Below are 20,914 nucleotides of genomic sequence, written 5' to 3'. Positions count from 1 at the left end.
ATATAATTACATTGAATGTAGAATAAACCCGAACTTGAGATTGAACTCAAAATAACTCGAATTCGAAAAGCCCAAACTTAAAAAAGCCTGAACACGAAAAAACCTAAACCTAAAAAGACTCAAACTCAAAAAACCAAACACCGAAATAACCTGACCTAAACTCACTCGAACCTGCCCGACTGCCACCTCTATGTGTGGGTCTCTAGTTCCAGACCTGGTGCGTATGCCATGTATGAGTTTTGTCTAGTTCTTGTTAGTTTTCTGTTCGTTATGTTTTATATTGGTCTGCTTCTACCTTGCATATGCTCAAAAATATATTTATACTTGTATTCAAGGGCGTAGACAAGGAATTGCAAGCGGTGGCCTTTCCTCCAAAAATAGTAAAATTGTATTGTAGCTCTTTTAAAATTTTAAAATTTTAAAAATTAATATAATGATAAACGACCTCTCAAAAATTTATGATTCAATTCTGATCCCCTAAAGCATTTTTTTTAAACAATCTCATTGTAGATTCTGATCATATTTGTTCTTTTTGACACAGTGCCTAAAACTACTCAGCCTTTCCCCAATCCATAAATAGGAAGATAATGCGCTTCAACATACTCAAACTCACGTTCTCCTACGTTGACAACAATACTCATGTCAATCAAATTAACACTCATTGATAATTTTTTTGGCTTTATGGCTGCTTGTATTATATTTGTAAATGTAACGTGTATATATCAGTGAAATAAAAGTGTGGAGAGGCGCAAATTATGTGGTTCCAGGCTTGCAATCCAATCCTCTCCCACTCTAATGCAAGGAATCGTCGCTAAAAAGTAATGGGTTTGCTTCAAAGCCAACCGAATCTCACTCCTTTCTTACCCTTCTCTGACTCACATATTAAAAACATTGTATCTTCTCCCCATTTTTAGTTATTTATTCATTTTAATGTTATATACATACACCTATATATATATGGTCAATGGCTTCCATGGTTGGAAACTCATAACTGTCACCAAAACCCAATACCAGCCTCAGTGTTTCACAAACCCTTTTCATGGATATGATGATGATGATGATGATGATGATGGAGGGTCAAGACGATGATGTTGTTTGTTGAAAAGATGATGATCATCAGTTGCAGATAATCAAAGGTAAACGTACCAAACGTCCAAGAGCACCGCCGTCGTCTCCTCCTCTCACTTCGGTGGTGGCTTCAACCACCACCACCACCACTTCTAGTGGAGGTGGTGGCGGAGCTGTTGGTGTTTCTCCGACAATTACATCATCTTTTGATTTAGCAGAAAGCAGTACAGAAGAAGAAGAACGAGAACAAGATATGGCGAATTGTTTACTTCTTTTATCTCAAGGTCAAACAAGGAAAGTGAAACCACCATCACCGCCACCATCGGAACCGTACACGGCGGCGGCGGCGGAGACGGATGTTCATCAGTGCAAGACATGTAACCGGTGTTTCCCTTCATTCCAAGCACTCGGTGGGCATCGAGCGAGCCACAAAAAATTCAAGGTAGTTAACGATCAAGATATTAATAACAATCGCAACAAAGAAGATCATCGTCATTATGATCAATTCAACGAAAAGGCTACGACACTTTCGCTTCATATTACAAGTAAAAAATCGAGGGTTCATGAATGTTCGATATGTGGTGCCGAGTTCTCGTCCGGACAAGCTCTCGGAGGTCATATGAGAAGGCATAGGACATTAACTAATGCTCCAACCATGACGACACCGGCAACGGCAACAACAACGTTAGACACCGTCGTCCGGACAAGCGAACAGCGGAAGAAACCAAGGACTGTTCTGCAATTGGATCTTAACCTTCCAGCCCCAGAAGATGATCTTCACAAGGAACCTAATAATAAAGTACTATCACTTGCTTCCGAGGGAAAACTACTGGGTTTTTCAGCATCTTCTTTAGTTGATTGTCATTATTAAATTCAATGTGCAACATTAATTATTTTTTCCACTAAATTTGTTCATAATTCTTTTAAATTGAACTTTGTTCTATGTTAATGAGGAAAGAAAATTCTTTGGTGAAGTATGTTACCATTTGTATTTTCCTGGTGTCGTTTGATCCGTATGAAATTTCTTTTTCTTTTTTTTTTGGGGGGTTAGGTTCTAGGGGCCAGCTTTTATTCCTTGATGAATTGGAGAAGCATGTGATAACTAATGTAATAGGAAGAAAGAGACAGATAATAATAATAATAATAATAGAAGAGTAATTAGCAGATAAGTCAAGAAGAAAGAATGGTGTACTGTATAATTAAGGTGTTTTTTTGAGAAATTATTTTATGGACCCTCCAATCAAATTGTTTATGGTTCTTTTCTAATTATTTAATGATATTTTAATAATTTTTTCTGTGTAATTGACACATAATTTTGATAATTTATTTTTCCCTAAGACTCAAACCCCAAACCATAAACCCCTAACCTCTAATATTGAACCTTGAATCTTGAACCTTGAATTTGGATTTAAGATTTGAGGTTTAAGTTTATGGTTTAGAGTTTAGGTTAGGATTTTGAGGTCAGGGATTTGAGTTTTAGGGTTTAAGATTCAATGTATGGGGTTTGAAGTTTGAGATTTGAGTTTTAAGATTCAGGGTTTGGGGTCAAGTTCGGGTTTTAGGGTAAAACAAATTACCAAAATTATGTGTCAATGACATGGAAAAAATTGCTAAAATGTCATTAAATAATTGGAAAGTGATAATAAATGATGTAATGGAAATGATCCATAAAATAATTTCTCCTTTTAAATTTATTTTACAATTTATGAAAGTCATTATTTTAAAGTTCGCGATTGCATCGTTTAAGTATTTTTTTAATATTCAAATTAAAATTTTTTTTAAAGGTATTTACATGAGGTAGCGACCATCAATTTCACAACCAACAATGTTGGGATTAGATTCTTTGGTTCACAAGAAAGCTAAAGTTGTAAGCTTGAGTTCAATTACATATAATAGCTCCACCTCCATCCATGCAGTTCAGCTTTAAAACCATATAGCTAATCTAGTGATTCCCCATGTGGAAGGGAACAAATTGGCCACTTAATTTAGATAATTCCTGGGTTTTTTCATATTTATTTTTAATTTAAATTGTATCACATGTAAGGCTTTATCTAAAGTATTTTAGTTTAAATTGAATATCAATATTATTTAAAACCTCACCCAAAAAAATTCAAACAATTAAAGACAACATATTACATTAAATAGCTTGATACGTGACAGGTTTTTACGGTAAAAGATGATGACAATAGAAACTCTTACATATATATATATAATTTTAAATTACTTGTTTCGCAAGTATTTGGATCAACTCTTACCTGCTAATTTCGATTCGAATAAGACTAGGCTCGGATTATAAAACAGATAAAGATACCATGTGATTATAAAAAAATACGAGGATAAATGAGCTCATTTGGTGATAGTGAGGAGCCAAGCTATGTGACCCACTTTGGTTGAAGACTATTGGATTCAAAATCAAAGAATAGAGAGAGTAGATGGAGAGAAATAAAAGGATGGTTTGATATGGCATTGGCACATGTATGGTGGTCTCAACACCTCTCACCTTATTGGAAATACAATCCCAATCTTAAAGTGTTTAATATTCATGGCTCATAGGAGGTCTACATTTACATGTACAAATTAGATTATAGTTAATGTCTTTTGTTGGTTGTTGAGGGCAAAAGGAGTTTTTCTGCATGCTGGCCACTCAATCAATAAACCTCTCCTTCAAAATTCGAAATTTCAATCCCATAAATTCGAATTCAAAACGAATTTAATCTCGTATAATCATAAAGAAATTTACGATTTAAATTTAAATTGATTAAAAATTATATTAATCTAAATTCAAAATAATTTAAACCTTTAATTATTTAAAAAATCGTGAATAAACTTTAAATAAAATCAATTATAAGACGTAAGGTTTCTCAGAAATTTGTGAATAAACTTTGATGATTTAATTCGCTCCATCAACATAAATTATAGCTTTCCCACGTTATCAAGGCTCAAAAGATAGCTACAATGATCACCACCAAATTCTAATAATTAAAGTCGATTAATCGAATAAACTGGTAAACTTAAATCGATTTAGTTACATTAATTCTTGAATTTTAAGTTGATTGGATCGATTTTATAAATTATAATCAAATAAATTAATTTAATAAAAAATCGATTCAACCAATTGAAAAAATCAAATACTCTTCGCTAACCAAATTAAAAAAAAACAAGGAGCTGATTAAATGTCAGGTTATTTTTCCGTTATGACCGTAAAAGAAAATGGTTAGTAGGACTGATTTTAAAATTAAGTAACTGAATCGAAAGTTGAGGGAATATTTTTTTTTGTAGAGATTAAAATTGAGTGAACGATGCTGTAATTTACCTAAATATTAATATAAAAATAAAAGTATAAAAACTAAGGGTAGACCTAAGTTGATTCCCCGTATAAGCCAAAGCAAAGGAAAAAAATAAAGTACAAACAGAGAAATCAAAAGAAAGAAAAAACAATGGCGGTTCCTGGCAGACGCAATGGATTGCTCGAAGATGACGAAGACGATGAAAACCCTCTTTTTGAAGAAAACGTTCTCGACATGGACCTTGAAGCTGATACCCCTCCTCACCTCCGCGACCTCGCCGCCGCCGCCCAGCTCGGCGATCTCAACGCTCTTCGCCTCGCCCTAGGTTTTCTTTCCCCTCTTTTCACTAACTTATCTTCTTTGGAACTTAAAATGTTTAATTTTTTGGGGTTTTTTTTTATCGACTTCAGGATGACCCATTTCTCCGATTATCAATTCAGTGTCTTTGCCCTTTGTTCTGTGGGTCAATGATGGAAACATTTATAGGAAAATAGATGAAGTAAAGAAGCATCTTTGATGTTGATTCAAGTTTGTGAATGTTATATTCTTAGTGGCTTAGAAATGAAAGTTTTGCAAATATGATTGATTGCTTATTGCTTGTAATACATATATGAAAAGTGGAAGAAGCTGAAGTTGAGACAAATTCTAAGCATATCTAATGTTTATTTAAGTGTCTTACTAGTTTGTATGATGATTTGTTGTTTGAATTATGGTTTATTTCCAGGGGCGAAGCCAAAAAAATTTTATTGGCTTACATCTTTATAGTTTTCAAAAGGACTAAATCAAAATTTTAGCATTTGGGGGGAGACTATAATTTTTACCATATATTAACTTATGATTTTATGAATTTTGGTGGGTCTAAAGTGGAAATTTCCCAATGTTTTTCTCGATGACAGAATTGTATCCTCGCATGTAGATTTCACTTGAGATGGAAGTGTTTATGCTCTTTGATTGGTACTGAACATGTTCTTGGAATGGAAAACCTGATATGTTGTTCTCTTTTGTCGATTTAGTTGGACTCACTTGGACACTAAGATGTCGTTGTCTAACTTATCTTCTAATAATACGTCTCATTGTTCACTTGATTGTATAGACAACATTAATGGCAGCATTGATGAACCTGTAGAAGATGGTGACACAGCTCTCCATCTTACCTGCCTTTATGGTTATCTGCCTTGTGTTCAGGTTGGTTGTCTGTCCGGTATTGTCGTTTTCTTTGTTCGAACCCGAAAGCTTTATCATTGATGAATTAATCCCTTGCAGCTACTTTTGGAAAGGGGGGCTAATTTGGAGGCCAAGGATGAAGATGGGGCGGTTCCTCTGCATGATGCTTGTGCCGGGGGTAAGCTATCCACTTTTGTGTAGCATCTTCCGTCTCTGATTGCGTACTGACTTTTGTTTCTTTCCTTTACTATTGATGTTTTCAGGGTTTATTGAGATAGTACAGCTTCTACTCGACAGAGCCAGCAACAGTGGATGTCTTAAAAGGATGCTAGATTCAGTCGACGCCGAAGATGATACTGTGAGTACTGATACTAGTGGCACTTCACCCATTTTTATTCGGTTTTATTTGGCATCCATTTGTATTAATTCTGTTTTATTTGGCTCATTCATCTGCACATTGGTCAAAGTTCGGAAAAGTACTGTGGAGGCCCTTGTTTTAGGAGTCAAATTGCATTTTGGCCCCTCTACTAAAAAATGGGCAAATTAGTTTCTGTACGTTAAATCAAAGAGTAAATAAGTCATTTTTGTTAAAAAATTCATCTTAAAAATTGCTGTGGTTGATGGAATAACTAGATGTATGGGGACCATATTTTAATAGTAGAAATGGATGTAATTTTTAACAAAATGATCAATTTGCTCTTTGATCTAACATATAGGCACTAATTTGTTCATTTTTTTAGTAGAGGGGATAAAATGTAATTCGACTCTTAGTACAGAGGCTTATATAGTATTCTTACCATCAGCTTTTATTTATTAAATGGAAACGCAAATGTTTTAGCACTCAACAAACCAAAACCTGTCCAGCTCAAATCGAAATTGGCCCTGACCCAAAACGACCCGAACCATAAAATCCAAACCTGAATACTCAACCAACCCAAATAACCTGAATCTGAAATGACCAGAACTGAAATGACCCTTAAATTGACTCGATTGTTGTTCTCTTTTACATACTACATAGTCTCGTTTACGATTACTTTGTGTTCTTTCGTCAGCCTCTTCATCATGCAGCACGAGGTGAACATGCGGAAGTGATACAATTGTTACTAGCAAACGGAGCTTCTCCTACAAAGACCAACACATACGGAAAGGTTAGCCATCACACTAGGTTTTATATCTCACATGTTCCTTTCGATAACGTGTCCCTAACTTGAAAAACCCATGCAGATCCCACAGGAGCTGGCTGAACCCGAAACAGAGGCTTGGAGAGTTTTTGAAGCAGCTGCTAGTGCTCAGACCACCCGGTAAAGCTACAAAGTAAACCTAATGGTTCTTGAAAATTGGTTAGCCGGTGTTTTAGGGCAGTTGAGAGCAATGGTTTTTTGAGGCTAAGGATCAAAATGCTTTTTTCTCATTGAATTTAATAGGCTAGTTATCTGGGGAGAGGGGGGGGGGGTTCTATAAATTCAGATATTCAATTATCTACCCCTTTATTGCAAGGAACAAAATCTCATACAGAAAAACAGATTTTATGTGGTGCAGTTACTTGTTTTTAGTGATTTGGATGATGTTTTACTAGAATCATGCAACAAAAGCTAAGTCACAAACACTAGCATTAACAAGGGTGTTTACCTCGAACTCACGTAGTGAGATCGAAGAATCATAAGAATTACTTGAAAAAAAAAAGTTAAACTACATAGTGGGGTTTTGTATTTTAGTGCAAACTAGATTTGATGTGTTAAAATAAAAAATTAGGGTTTTCTTTTCGCACGTCAAGTTTAAGATATTCATACATGGTAGTACCTCGAGCTAATGGTAAGGTTAATGGAATGGCGGAATGACTGAATGGGGAGATTGATACAATATTAATACTTTTAAATTTTAATTAGAAAGTTATGAAATTTAAAATTAATTGAAAATTTCGAATCATGATATTGAGAAATCTTGTGCAATTAACCCATTTAATTTTGAACCATATAGTAAAAATACTTATTTGCATGTTATAAAGTACCATGAGAAAAAAGAACAATCAAGTCTTCATTGTGTTTTTAGAAATACTGGATTGGACTTTACTGTAGTTACATTGGCTAAGTTATGTATTTTATTACCCAGTCATTGCTTGTAGTGGGTATTGACGTGATTTATACTAAAATATATATTAAATTGATTTTTTTTTCATTTTAACTTAAAGGTGGCCTCATTGTAATATCTTATAAGATCTTTTAAATTAACAATCCACCATTGACCATTGACCATGTCACATAAGATTTGCATTAAGAAATATGAGTTTACTTTTTAACCAATTCAACTGGTTTCAATACTAAAGGAGAGAAATTGATTTTTAGTGAAGAGCAAGATATTTGAGAATTGACTTAACAGATTTCAGGTTACTTTTGAACGTAGCTTAATCTTGATTTATAATATTACCATCTTACTTCAAATGATTAAATTATTATTTTTTATATCAAAATTTACAAGTTGAAATCAATTTTCTTTCCCCACCTCAAATAATGTAATGATAAAAATATATATATTCTTTATAAGACTAATTTGGTCGTCGGTCTGCCCATAAGATAGTTTAACCCACAAAAAATGTCAACAGTGGCTTTAGTCTAAGCTCCAAAGAAGAACTATTATTAGATCAGATCATGTTTACCGGGTTATCTTTCTATTGCTTTTCCACTAGTTTGAAAAAGTCGCGAAAGAATAGAACAAAGCATCGAACATGTATTCCAATAGTACATATACATACATATATCATACAAGAAACAAAAACAATGGAAGGCAACTATACTCACTATAAACATAATCACTAAAAATCGGCACCTAAGAACAACAAAGTATTTCAGCAATATCACCATAGAGAGTATTGCAAATGGTGTCTCCTATGGGTCCTAATCACTCAATTTTTTTTAACTCACAGTAAGACAATATGGACCCAACACATTTTTCATCAGGTTTTCATGGAATTCAGAGGAAATACCTTCTGAATGAATTGCAAGAACCGTTCCGAGTAAAACGTAGGGTCGACGGCAGATATGGATAGTGAATCGAACTGAAGAGATTTATAGGCATGTTCAATCTTCTTAGTCATGTTATACTCTTGTAAAATGTCAATGATTCCCAGATATAACACAACATCATATGATTCATGGAACATGTTTTCTTCTTTACCTGGAATCTGTTCGGCCCTTGCTGGCATGTTCACTCCGAGCTGGATTTGGAGTCTGTTCGAGAAAAATAAACAAAAGAAGAAATAAATTACCCCTAAGGATAAAGAATCAAAGCTAACATGCTACATGAGATTCACAATAGCCTATTTGGGCATATGTATGTACTCACTACTATCCCTTTTTCTCTTAGTTTAGACTTAAGAAATTATGGCTATTTATAGATATAAATGTGGATTAGGCAGTAAAATACCATGAAAGCCCTAGGAGTCAGATTGCAATTTGCCCTCTCTACTCAAAAAGTGGGAAAATTAGTCTCTATACGTTGAATCAAAGACCGAATTGATCCTTTTTATTAAAAATTTTATATATTTGTACTATTAAAAATTGACATGACTAACAAAATATCTAGATGGTAACACGCGGCGTGTTATGTGTACCTCATGCTAATGTATAGTGACGAGTTTTTAACAGTAGAAATTGATGAAATTTTTAACGGAAGAACCAGTTTGTTCTTTGATCTAATGTATAGGGGTTAATTTACTAATTTTTTTGAATAAAAAAGGCAAAATGCAATCTAACTCCTAATATAAGGGCCTCTATGATACTTTTACCTGGATTAGACATCTGTAATTTTTTTATCTAAATCCGAGACTGCATAATTGCTTTAAATTTGAATATGTTTAATATTAGCATTAGATTTTAGAATTAAAATTCAAATCCAAGTTAAATAATATATTCCATCAGATTTTCAAATGCAATCTCAAGCCAAGTTTAGAAAATGATACTCGATTGAGCTCAAGCTAAGTATTGAGCTGTGAGTTTCGAATCAAGCTCAAGGGTCGCGTTTATGCCATTCGAGCTCAGCTCGAGTCCATTGCAGCCCAACTATGGCAACAATCAAGAAATTTATTCATGGTCATCTGATATTGCAAGAACGGGAAAAGCCGGCATGACATGTTTAGTTATCATACCTTGCCGTGCCAGGGAGAAGCAGGTCTACTTCTTCATCACCTACAGCTGATGCACGCAAAAGTCGACCTCGTATATGAGGACCTGCAACAACACTATTGTCATCTGTTCCACGAGGGACCAATACAAGGCCTTGTGGATAGTTGGTGATTTCATCTTCCTCTGAAATATAAACACCAATAGATTACAAAACCAGTCCACTGTCCTTTAGGATGTTGCAAAAGTAGGCATTCAAGAAGTTGGATCAGAATCAGATAACTATTGCATAGACCAATTATTTGGATGTAGGCTATGTAACATGCATGATATATATGTACCAATTATTTGCCATAGTTTGTTGTTAGTTTGCCATCTCATCTTTCTGTTTTTATTTTTTTGTCTAACAAACTACATCTTAAATATTTGGGTTAAATTACTTTTTAGGAGTTGAACTTGACAACTATACCCACATTGGGGCCTGAACTTGGCAATTGTTCCTATACTGGGGCCTGAACTTTTTTTTTCCAAACTAGGCCTTAAACTTTTCAATTGTTTCCACATTGGGGCTTAAACTTTTTTTGGCCAAGTTAGTCCTTGATATTTCCTTAAGAACCCTAAAGTTCAAGCCCCAATGAAGGAATAGTTACCAAGTTTAGACCTCAATATGTGAATAATTGCCAAGTTCAGGGATTAACTTGGAAAAAAAAGTTCAAGCCCAATGTGAGAATAGCTGCCTAGTTCAAACACCAATGTAGGAACAATTGCCAAGTTCAAGACCTAATATAGACCAAAAGAAAGTTCGGGCCCCAATATGGAAATAGTTGCCAAGTTCAGCCCGATATAGTGATTTAATCTTAAATATTTTTTCTATCAATATGTAGTAATTATTTTCTCTTTGCGCAGATTCGGCTACCTCTTATGTATGTCAACAGATGAGAATTCTTGAAAGACACTTAACTCATAAAATCTGTGAAAAGAATTAAAAGGAGCTGGAAGAAACTGCCAATGGAAGATCAAATTTTCATAATACACACCTTCCTCTGCAACACTCCCTAGGCCGTCCGTTCTGTTGTAGGACATGAGAGACCTCAAATGCTGGGGTGCCCGGTAATGCACACCAAGCAAAAGGCTATAATCCATAATGCATTGTGCTTCCAAAAATTTACGATCAATCTCTATTTGCCTGCAAAAATATAATATAAATGCAATAAAATCATGCATTGAGAGGTAAACCAATTATATAAGAATGCTCTTTCAATAGGATAGAAAAGAAACAAATTTGTTTAGTTAAACCAAATCTTGAACTAACTACTGTGAAAGTATGGCATAAAATTTGCGAACCTTAATAAAGCATCTCGCCAAGAAGGTTCCAAATAAAAGCAGTAATTGAGATCCAGATCTTTAAGCGTTGTGTTCTCATCAATTTCAACATTGTCAGCAGAACGCCCTTGTGATGATCCTTTCAAGTCATATCTTCTATGAATCCTTAACTCGGTGCAAAACATATTTCCCATTACTACAAAGCGAAACTGCAAAAAAAAAGGACGTGGTTCATGGTTGTTAGTTCAAAAGGCATTCCAGTCTTTGAAGGAACCTTGTATGAATTGAGGTAAAATGCGCTCTGGCATATGAAAGAACATTACTGTTATTACCTTTTGACCACTAGATGGTTTGATTCTGTGAAGCCCAAAGAACTTTGTGATGAGTGTGTTCTCATATGATCTCACGTGATGATGATAGTTGGGAAGCATTCTTAGAAGAACCTATATGCAAGAATTTAGTCAATAAAACCTTTACTTCAAGCTAGTTTCCTAGAGAATATAAATAAATAAATAAAAAGAAAAAACGGAGATTCCCCACCTTTACTTCAGATTTCCGGAGTGTCTTAATCATGAAACGATCATCTTGAGACAGAAAGAAGATACTACCACTTTTCCCAGGAGAAGAAAGCTCCCTGAGAGCATCATTTCCACAAATGGACATCATGTAGTCGGCAGCATCAATCTTGAACATCTCCCTTAGATTCCTACAAGAAGTTATACTTGTTTCAACATGGGAAATAAAAACTTCGTAAAATATCATACAAGATACATTAGGCCATGGAGTTTTAAATAGTAGATCGACTGAACCTTCAAACTGAATCATAGGGCCTCACTGAAACTAGGAAGGTCTTAAGAAATTCCTAGTGAATATATTAGAAACATATATAGCATACAGAAATTCTCCATATAACATAAAAGTGGAAGTATCCTAACCTGAAAACCATTGGGCAGTAATCTTTCCACTTAAAATCATCAGACTGATGGGTAGGTGTCAATTGTGATCCCACTTTAGGAAAATTCATCCAAAAGCTTGCTCGGGGGCCAAAGTCTGATGCTCTAACCTCTCGTCGTTGCACAGGTGTAATTTTCCCCACAGTGTATCTGGCAATATCTAGCCATGTTCAGCGTTAGATTACCAAAAACAACATAACTGCAAATTTAGCGGACCAGATATGGATTCTTTATCATGATAAATGAGTGTATCTTTCTATGCATTCTTTACAGAGGATTTCAAAATAGCAAGTAAACATAAATAGTTAATCTACTATCCCAAAGAGAGAAGACCATTTAGATGCATTGTTAATACTGATTTTGTCAACATTTCGGACTTATCTTCCATTTTTCTAATACTATTTATAAGGATTAGATTACAATAGCTTTCCAGACTCCAGTCTGAAAATTCCATGCAATGCTAAACAAAAGCAATACTTACATACGGAAGGGAAAATAATTGGCTGATATAAGGAGAAAGGTAAATCAGAATTAGAGTTAGAAACAAAGGACAGACCTGATTCCAAGCTGCAAACTGAGCATTAAATCATAACTCCTGTGACCTTTAATGATTGCTTCTCCGGGCCTCTTAACCTCTTTTGCTAACTTTTTCTGTCTCCGCTTCGCTCTTCTAGATGATGGTGAAAAACTATTATTCAACACAAGCTCACTAATTAAGACACCTTGCATGTATTCACGTTCTAAGATTGGCGCATTTGTTTCACTTCCGTTTTCTCTCCCTTCCTTAAAAGAATCAGATAACTCTAATGACGAATCGTGCCCAATCACTTTCTCAATGGATACCTCCAGACTCCAACGTCTTTCCAAGGAAACATTTCTGTTGCGAGACTGCTGTAGATTTAATAAGTTTCCTTCTGATAGCTTATCAGAATTACGATTAGATACCCGGTTGCCACCAACCTTGACACTTCCCATGTCCACAGAAGCAGCATGGTGGATATGAGAATGATTCTGTTTTCTCAAATCTGGTAACAATCCTCTTTTTCTGAGAGCATTGAGGTAAACTTCTTGTGAGGCCGGAAGCCGGTTGCCTTGGGGATAAAATGATCCTTTTCCATCCTTTAAACCCCGTGTCCAAGTTCCTACATAGCAACCACCATCTCTCCAAGTATACACTCCAAATCCGTGCATCATTCCATTTAACCAGCTTCCTTCAAAGGAGTCTCCATTTGTCCAAGTGAGAGTTCCTTTGCCCGACATTTTTCCACCCTTCATATTCCCTAGATAAACATTTCCATTGGCCCAAGTATATTTTCCAGGACCTTCCGGTGTTCCCTGCATCCAGGAGCCTTCAAACCCATCTCCATTAGGATAAACTTGGTATCCTAAACCATGTTTGAGACTCAACTTCCATCTCCCCTTATAAGTCAATTTATTAGAGCCAATATATGTCCCAGTACCATGCATATATCCACCTGAGAATTCACCATCATAAACAGTTCCAGAAGGCCATTGTATTTTGCCAATCCCATGCCTCATCCCACGTCTCCATTCTCCTTCATACACACAACCACCTTGCCAAACATACTTCCCTTGACCCTCTGGCATGTTTCCGAGCAATGACCCGGAATAAGAGTCCCCATTCGGCAGCAAGAGTTCTCCAACTCTAAATCCAGCTGTTTCGGAACTATGGTTAGCATCACCATTAGTTAGTATACATCCGTTGTCCTTGTCAATGATGGCATCAAGAGATTTAGTTCTTTCTGCGCGAGAAAGTCCTTCTTCCACGTTACCAACAGTGACCACAAGGCCAGACATGCATAATGCCCCGAAAGGTTACAGTTTCTTACAAGATCAAATTAAGCCAATTCCAAGGTGCTTCCACAATGTAGAATACTATGAAAAGACTCCTTACAATGAGATCCGATGATAATTCCTCTGAAAACTCTCTTTCCTTTGATCTACAAATCGAATCATGAATCCAGACTATTCATTAGTATCAGAAAAAACTTATCTCAACACTGTAAAATGACCTCGCATCATAAAAACATTAGAAACAAAAACCGAGTGCTTGATTGCAGCATCTATCATACTATAGCACATTCTTCGTGGAAATTAAACTCTAAAATCAAATAAATACACAAAATAAAACATGATAAATTCAAATTAACTAAATTTCCACACATACGAAGCTTATAAATTCTTCGATTCATTAACCGCGAAATAAATCCAATGAAAAAAACAAATTCCTAGCACAATATCTTTAAATCACCACCTGATCTTTTAGCTCGTTTTTCTTCTCCACTCATTTAAATCGAATAATAATCCTTCTAAATCCAGTTACTGTTCTTTCAAAATCTCTCACATAGAAAAAAAATTAAATAAAAACTAAAACTACTTAAACGACAAGACGAAAACAAACATATATACAGAAATCAACAAATTTCACCAGTTTTTTTCAACCGTATATAAATCAACTCAACTGAAACTCAAACATTGAAGCATCATTATCAATATAAACATCTCTATGCAGTATATTTCAACAAAAACGAAGCTTATAAATTCTTCAATTCATTAACCGCAAAATTAATCCAACGAAAAAAAATCAAATTCCTAGCTTAGAATCTTCAAAACACTACCTGATCTTTTAGCTCATTTTTCTTCTCCACTCTTTTAAATTGAATAATAAATCTTCTAAATCCAGTTACTGTTCTTTCAAAATCTATCACACAGCAAAAAAAAAATCAAATAAAAACTAAAACTACTTAAACAAAAAGACAAAAACAAACATATATCCAGAAATCAACAAATCTCACCAGTTTTTTTCTACCGTATATAAATCAACTCAACTGAAACTCAAACACTGAAGCATCATTGTAAATATCAATATCTCTATGCAGTATACTCAACATATACGTACAAAAAGTGATGAAAAGATAAGACAGAGAGTATCTTTAAACACTGTGCGAATCAGCGACGAAAAGCAGAAGTCGTCGCTGCAAAAAAAAAAAAACAACCTGAAGACGAACAAGAAGAAGAAGCTTCGTTGCAATTTTAAAAAAGCTGACAATCGAAACCGCTATTCCTCTGTGTGTGTATTGTGCTTTATCTCTGGCGTTTCGCTTTTTTGAAAATCAATCTTCTCGATGGTGACGATTTTTTTTTTTTTTGTGAAAGGAATATCCAAAGCTAAAACATACAAGAACCAAAAAAACTGAAAAAAAGTTCAGTATAAAAAAAATGCAAATAATATTTTAAATAAAAATGAAATCTTAAGCATGCGAGTACGACATACTGAAAAGACGAGTTTACCCAATTACTTGCCCTTTTTGAAATTTTTTGACAGTTAACGGTAATAATTAATTGGTTGATTAATTTTTCATTTGTTTAGTTAATCTTAATTAATTACATGGAAAATTAGTTTAGTTTTAATTAAAGAAGACGATGAAAAACATCGCTTGCGGATCTGCTGTAGCTCGCGTGTGAATTGAGGTTTACAGCCGCGGGGGGGTTGACTTGGGAGTGGCTGCTGTTTGATGGTAACACCATTTAAGTGAGTACCATAATATTTTAAAAGATAAATTATCAAAATGGTCACTTTTGTTTACCTCAAGTTATGTTTTAGTTATTTATGTTTTAAATGTTACATTTTAGTCAGTGAGCCATTAATTGTTATTAATGGTATAGCGATAAGCTGACGTGATATGTTAAATCATCATTTCAAACAAAAATTTTAGGTTAAATTATACAATTGATCCCAATATTTTTTTGTTTTGAAGAATTTATTTTTTTTCCTTTTATGTTCTTTTTACTTTCCTTTTTTTTTCTTCTTTTTTTTCATTCTCTTCTACTTCTTCCTCTCTTTTAATGTAGTTTTTTTAGGTTTTATTTGTTAAAACTAAAGGGGAAGAAGAAAAGAAAAAAATTTAAATTGTTCAAAAAGATAAAAGTATAGGGACTAGTTTTAACAAATAGAAAATATAGAAGAACTCCGTTAAAAGATATGGAGAAGGGAGGAAAACTAAGGGAGAAGCAGAAGAAAATGGAAAATAAAGAAGAAAGTTAAAAGAACATAAAGGAATAAAATTAAATTGCTCAAAATGAAAAAATACGATGACTAATTGTATAATTTAACCTAAAAGTTTTGTTTGAAATGATGATTTAACGTGCCACGTCAGCTTACCGTTACACTGTTAACGACAATTAACGACTCAGTGACTAAAATGTTACAACACGTTAACATAAGTGACTAAAACGTAATATTTCAAACATAAGGGATTAAAATGTAATCTGAGGTAAACAAAAATGACTATTTTGATAATTTACCTTATTTTAAGTTAAGTTTTAATTTAGTTTTCTTGTAGGGGAAAAAGCTCTTAAATTTAAAAAATTTTGACGGTTTGTAGTGATCGTTAGGTAAAAATATCATAAAGGTTCCTTTTACTTAAAAAATAAGTAAATTAGTCTCTATAGTTAAATTAAAAAGTAAACTAATCTTTTCTGATAAAAATTTCTTTTATTTCTATTGTTAAAAACTAGTGCGGCTAATTGAATAATCAAATAGTTACGCATAACGTGCCATGTGTACCTCATGTTGATGTATATGAACCAATTTTTAATGGTAGAAACGGATGGAATTTATAGAATGACCAATTTGCTATTTGATCAGATGTTCAATGATTAATTTGTCCTTTTTAGTAGATAGACAAAATACAATCTTACTCTTAGTACAAGAGTCTCTATGATACTTTTATCGCTGTCGATATTATTGGCAAAGGTTGAGGTTCCAAACTTTGAATATCCAAATTCAAATCTCACTACTTGCAATTACGATATGTAGATCTTCCTGTCACCATATGCGTATGCTTTGTATGGGTATTGTCTCATTCTTTCCAGATTAGCCTAGTTTTTATCCAATTCTTCGTCCACTGTGTGCATTGTATTAATTGAATTCTACGTTGTAATTGGTCGGACATATATTTACACTTCTCTCGTACTTGTTATTATACATTAGATTTAGGTATGATGAACCCTAACCATTCAATATCTTGATTTGGTTTGATAAATTAAAAAATAACTTATATATATATATTAGAAGTTGTAATATTAAAAAGAAATTAACACTAGAATTCTCTTCTGCTTCTCCCTCTATTTTCCTTCCTTCTTCATTTCTTTTAACGTGGTTTTTTCATGTTTTCCATTTGTTAAAACTAGTCCACAAGCTTGCCTCACTCGAAAAAAATAAATTGTTCAAAAAAATAAAAGTATAGGGACTAGCTTTAACAAATGAAAAACATAGAAAAACTATGTTAAAATAAATGGAGAAGGGAGGAAAACAGAGGGAGAAGTAGAAGAGAATGGAAAAAAATTGAAAAAAAAGGGGGGGAAGTTAAAAGAACATAAAAGAAAAAAATTAAATTGCTCAAAATGAAAAAATATGGAGACCAATTATATAAATTAACCCTTTTTTAAAAAAATGATGACTTAACGTGCCACATTAGCTTACCGTTACACCATTAACAGAAATTAACAGCTTAGTGATTAAAATGTAACATTTCAAACATAAGTGACTAAAATATAACTTAAAATAAATAAAAGTGAATATTTTAATAGTTTACCCTATAAAAAACTATGGTGTACTAAATAATAATAAACAAATAATAGGATTAAAATTATGTGAAGACAAATCTTCTCTTATTATAATAATGTTATTACAAAATAAAATAGAATAAACTCAAAGATAGATGCATGCATGCATGCATGTAGGGTTTCATGTTTTTTTATCACATTTAAATATATATATATACAGTATGAATTATTATAAATTATATAATATTAATGTATATTAACCCCATTGTGGTAATCTTGTCAAAACATGTCATATTTATTATAAATTTGATAAATCTAACAATAGATTGTATTTGTAGGGGAAATTTTAAATACTAGGGCTGCTAACTATAACTAGACAATCATAATTGGATTATTAGGTGGAAAATTGATGTAAGCCAATTAGGGGACTTGATGGATTCCCCCTCTTACAGGGGAAGTCAAGATTAAATTATTTATATATTTCTAATTTTTAAAGTATTAAATTAAATTTTTATTATTTTTAAGGGATTAAAGTATAATTTTAATTTTATTAATTTAAACTTTTTAAAAATTTAAAAGGCGAAATGGTAAACTTTCTATTTTAGGGGACTTGAGCCCCTTGCCAACCCTCCCTAAATCCGCCTCTGCTCTCTTACACAATTCATTAATTAATTTAATAATATTATATTTTCAACACAACTTAGTATATAAGTCTCCAATAAATTAATTTTGTTTAATAATGTTTTTACTACTTACATGATTTATTTTCAGTAAAGGGAAGAAAATTGTTTATAGGAGTGCTACTAAGGGGGCTAGCAGGAGCTTTGTTCCTTTAAAATGAAAAATTTTATTTTTGATCATTTTTAAATTAGTATATGGTAAAATTATATATTGACCCTAAAAATATTAAAATTTTGATTTAATCTTTTCAAAACTATAAATATATAAACTATTAAAATAGTAAAATTATATTTTAGCTCTCGTAAAAATATACAACTAAAATCTGACCCCCAAGAAAAAAGTTTCTAGCTTTGCCCTTTAATTTACCAGAGTTTTCCTCTTTCTTTTTCAATTTCAAGTTTTAATTTACACTAATTATTCTTTATATTACGACAAACTATTTTAATATTTATGTAATAATTCAGTTTTTTTTTTGTGTTTATACATTAAATAATGTAATTAACCTAAGGGTTAGTATTCGGTATCTTGATAGTGAAATATTTTTAAGATTAAATAATATAAATATTGTCAATGAAGTTTTGCCACAGTTGTAAAAGTTGAGATCTTGAATCTTGAAAACTTGGGTTCAAATATCACATTGTGTAAAGCATATGTGGGTCTTTGTTCAGAGCTATTCTGATAAAATTTTTGTTATTACCGATTGATTTGATTATAATAGTACAAATCTTAATTTTTAAAAATAAAACTAGGCACTGGTTATATAAAAGCTAGTAAGGAATATGAGATGTCAATAATAATAATATAAAGGGTCGTTGATTAAGGCTTAATTCAATTGATATAAGTATTGTTGTCAATACAGGATGATGCGGATTCGATATCTTCTTATTTATGGGTTGGGGAGGAATTATGGGTAATTTTAAACATTATTAGAAAGAACAGATATGATCGGCACCTATAATGAAATTGTTAAAATAATAATAATAATATAAAAGGGGTTGGTTGGTGGAAACTTGAAAAAAAAATGTTGGTCAACAATTATCTTTTATTTTAACCAACAAAATAGGACCTATCATAATTGGTTATAATATATTAGTCAAAAAATAGTTAATGACAACTAGGAATAAAGTTTTATAGTGGATTTGGTACTTGTCCGTTGATACAGTGGGTGTTACTGTTCGTAAACAGTAAAATTCCAATGTTCACTTTTATATCATAACTTTGGTAAAATTATCACCAAGGTCCTTATATTAGGAGTCAAATTATATTTTTTCTCTCTATTCGGAAAATAAGCAAATTAGTTCCTATATGTTAAATCAAATACTGAATTGGTCATTCTACTAAAAATTTTATTTATTTCTATTGTTAAAAATTGGTTCCTGTGCGTTAACATGAGGTTTATTTTGCCTGTCGCGCCAGTTTTTAATAGTACAAATGGATGAAAATTTTAATAGAAATAGTCAATTTGCTTTTTGATCTAATATATAGGGACTAATTTGCCTATTTTTAATAAAAGGGATAAAATGCAATCTAACCCCTAGTACAAAGGTCTCCATGATACTTTTTTACCTCATAACTTTTTACAATTTAACCAAAAATATTTTTTAATTAAATTTATTTATTAAAATTAATTAATAAATATTAGTATTTTTAATATTAAATCAATCCCACACACAAACATTATGGACAAGGGCCCGACCCTCTTAAAATAGAAAATTTTTTATTTTGACCTTTTAAAATTTTTAAAATTTTAAATTGGTAAAGGTAAAATTACACTTTGGCCCCCTAAAAATGATACAATTTTGATTTAATCCTTTTAAAAATTATATTTTTATTATCGTAAAAATTACAATTTAATTTCAGTCCCTATAAAATTTCTAAGATTATGAATACCTAAATTGGTAAAATTATGATATGATGAAAAATAAGACATGCAAATTTATATATTTTTTAATTCAATTATATATGATGTTATTTTGTGTTTCTCTTTATATATAAAATTTATATAAACCACTAGATTTAAATTTAAATAAGAATTAAAAAGAAAAAAGAAAAAAAGAGGCTTTGAAAATTTATGGACAAAAAGGAAGGAAAAAAGAGCAGACATATTATGTAGGTTTCTTTTAATTTGTGTTGCACATAATATCTTTTTGAGAAATGGCCAAATCCTAAAAAGTAGTGAACAATAATTTCAAGTTTTTAGAGAAAAAAAATGGAATGTATGAGGGAAAAAAAATATATATATATATATATATATATAAAGTGGAAAGGCACTTTAGATACTATATATAGTGCATGTCAATTTTGGTCTCCTGATTTGATCAATGTAATCCACGTAACACAAATTTGCTTTATAATCGTTTAAATTGTATTTTATTGTATTTTTTTAAAGTTTCACAAATATAAATATTGTATAATTACCGGTACGATATATGTATGATCAACTACAACGTAAAATTCAGTAAGTACAAAATATAAAGGGTGAAGAATCAGATAAAGTTGGATTAATATTCTGAAAAGAATCGGACAAAACTCACGTATAGCTTATGCATATAGTGAGAGTGAAACTCATATATTGCAATTGTTGGATGATGAGACCGAAACTCAAGCTAGGGGTGGCAACGGGTTCCTTTTACATCCTTAACTCAAATTTTTCAAAAGAAAATCAAGCCTAATGGATTGATGAGTTGAAACCATTGAGTTAGGGTTTCTTTTACATCCTTAACTCGAATTTTTA

At 32.5% G+C, this 20,914-nt stretch overlaps 3 protein-coding genes across 6 annotated transcripts; 2 read left to right on the top strand and 1 right to left on the bottom strand.

The window, feature by feature from the left end:
* The first annotated feature begins 762 nt into the window (after positions 1 to 762).
* Positions 763 to 2,042, top strand: LOC121214037 (zinc finger protein ZAT5). Its single transcript, XM_041087656.1, has one exon. It carries the CDS (start codon positions 1,322 to 1,324, stop codon positions 1,937 to 1,939), a length of 618 nt encoding a protein of 205 aa, XP_040943590.1. The 5' UTR covers positions 763 to 1,321; the 3' UTR covers positions 1,940 to 2,042.
* Positions 2,043 to 4,420: 2,378 nt separating this feature from the next.
* On the top strand, positions 4,421 to 7,075 carry LOC107905329 (poly [ADP-ribose] polymerase tankyrase). Its single transcript, XM_016831960.2, has 6 exons — positions 4,421 to 4,680; positions 5,449 to 5,540; positions 5,619 to 5,697; positions 5,783 to 5,877; positions 6,572 to 6,667; positions 6,744 to 7,075. Exons 1-6 carry the CDS (start codon positions 4,506 to 4,508, stop codon positions 6,822 to 6,824), a joined length of 618 nt encoding a protein of 205 aa, XP_016687449.1. The 5' UTR covers positions 4,421 to 4,505; the 3' UTR covers positions 6,825 to 7,075.
* Positions 7,076 to 8,223: 1,148 nt separating this feature from the next.
* On the bottom strand, positions 8,224 to 15,428 carry LOC107905327 (phosphatidylinositol 4-phosphate 5-kinase 9). Of its 4 annotated transcripts, none has more exons than XM_016831959.2 (10): positions 14,727 to 15,143; positions 14,550 to 14,632; positions 12,467 to 13,871; positions 11,893 to 12,060; positions 11,498 to 11,663; positions 11,290 to 11,400; positions 10,979 to 11,166; positions 10,672 to 10,820; positions 9,661 to 9,820; positions 8,224 to 8,743 (listed from the first exon to the last, which is right to left on the bottom strand). In XM_016831959.2, the coding sequence occupies exons 3-10, from the start codon at positions 13,726 to 13,728 to the stop codon at positions 8,470 to 8,472; spliced, it is 2,478 nt and encodes an 825-aa protein (XP_016687448.2). In that variant the 5' UTR covers positions 13,729 to 13,871; positions 14,550 to 14,632; positions 14,727 to 15,143; the 3' UTR covers positions 8,224 to 8,469. The 4 variants fall into 4 exon arrangements, with proteins under 4 accessions (XP_016687448.2, XP_040943589.1, XP_040943587.1 ...); XM_041087655.1 differs by having other exon boundaries at positions 14,928 to 15,143; XM_041087653.1 differs by lacking the exon at positions 14,550 to 14,632 and having other exon boundaries at positions 14,928 to 15,428.
* Positions 15,429 to 20,914: the final 5,486 nt, after the last annotated feature.

Source organism: Gossypium hirsutum, chromosome D01 (assembly GCF_007990345.1).
Source record: "Gossypium hirsutum isolate 1008001.06 chromosome D01, Gossypium_hirsutum_v2.1, whole genome shotgun sequence".
Classification (NCBI taxonomy): domain Eukaryota; kingdom Viridiplantae; phylum Streptophyta; class Magnoliopsida; order Malvales; family Malvaceae; genus Gossypium; species Gossypium hirsutum.
This window is presented reverse-complemented; position numbering and strand designations above follow the sequence as displayed.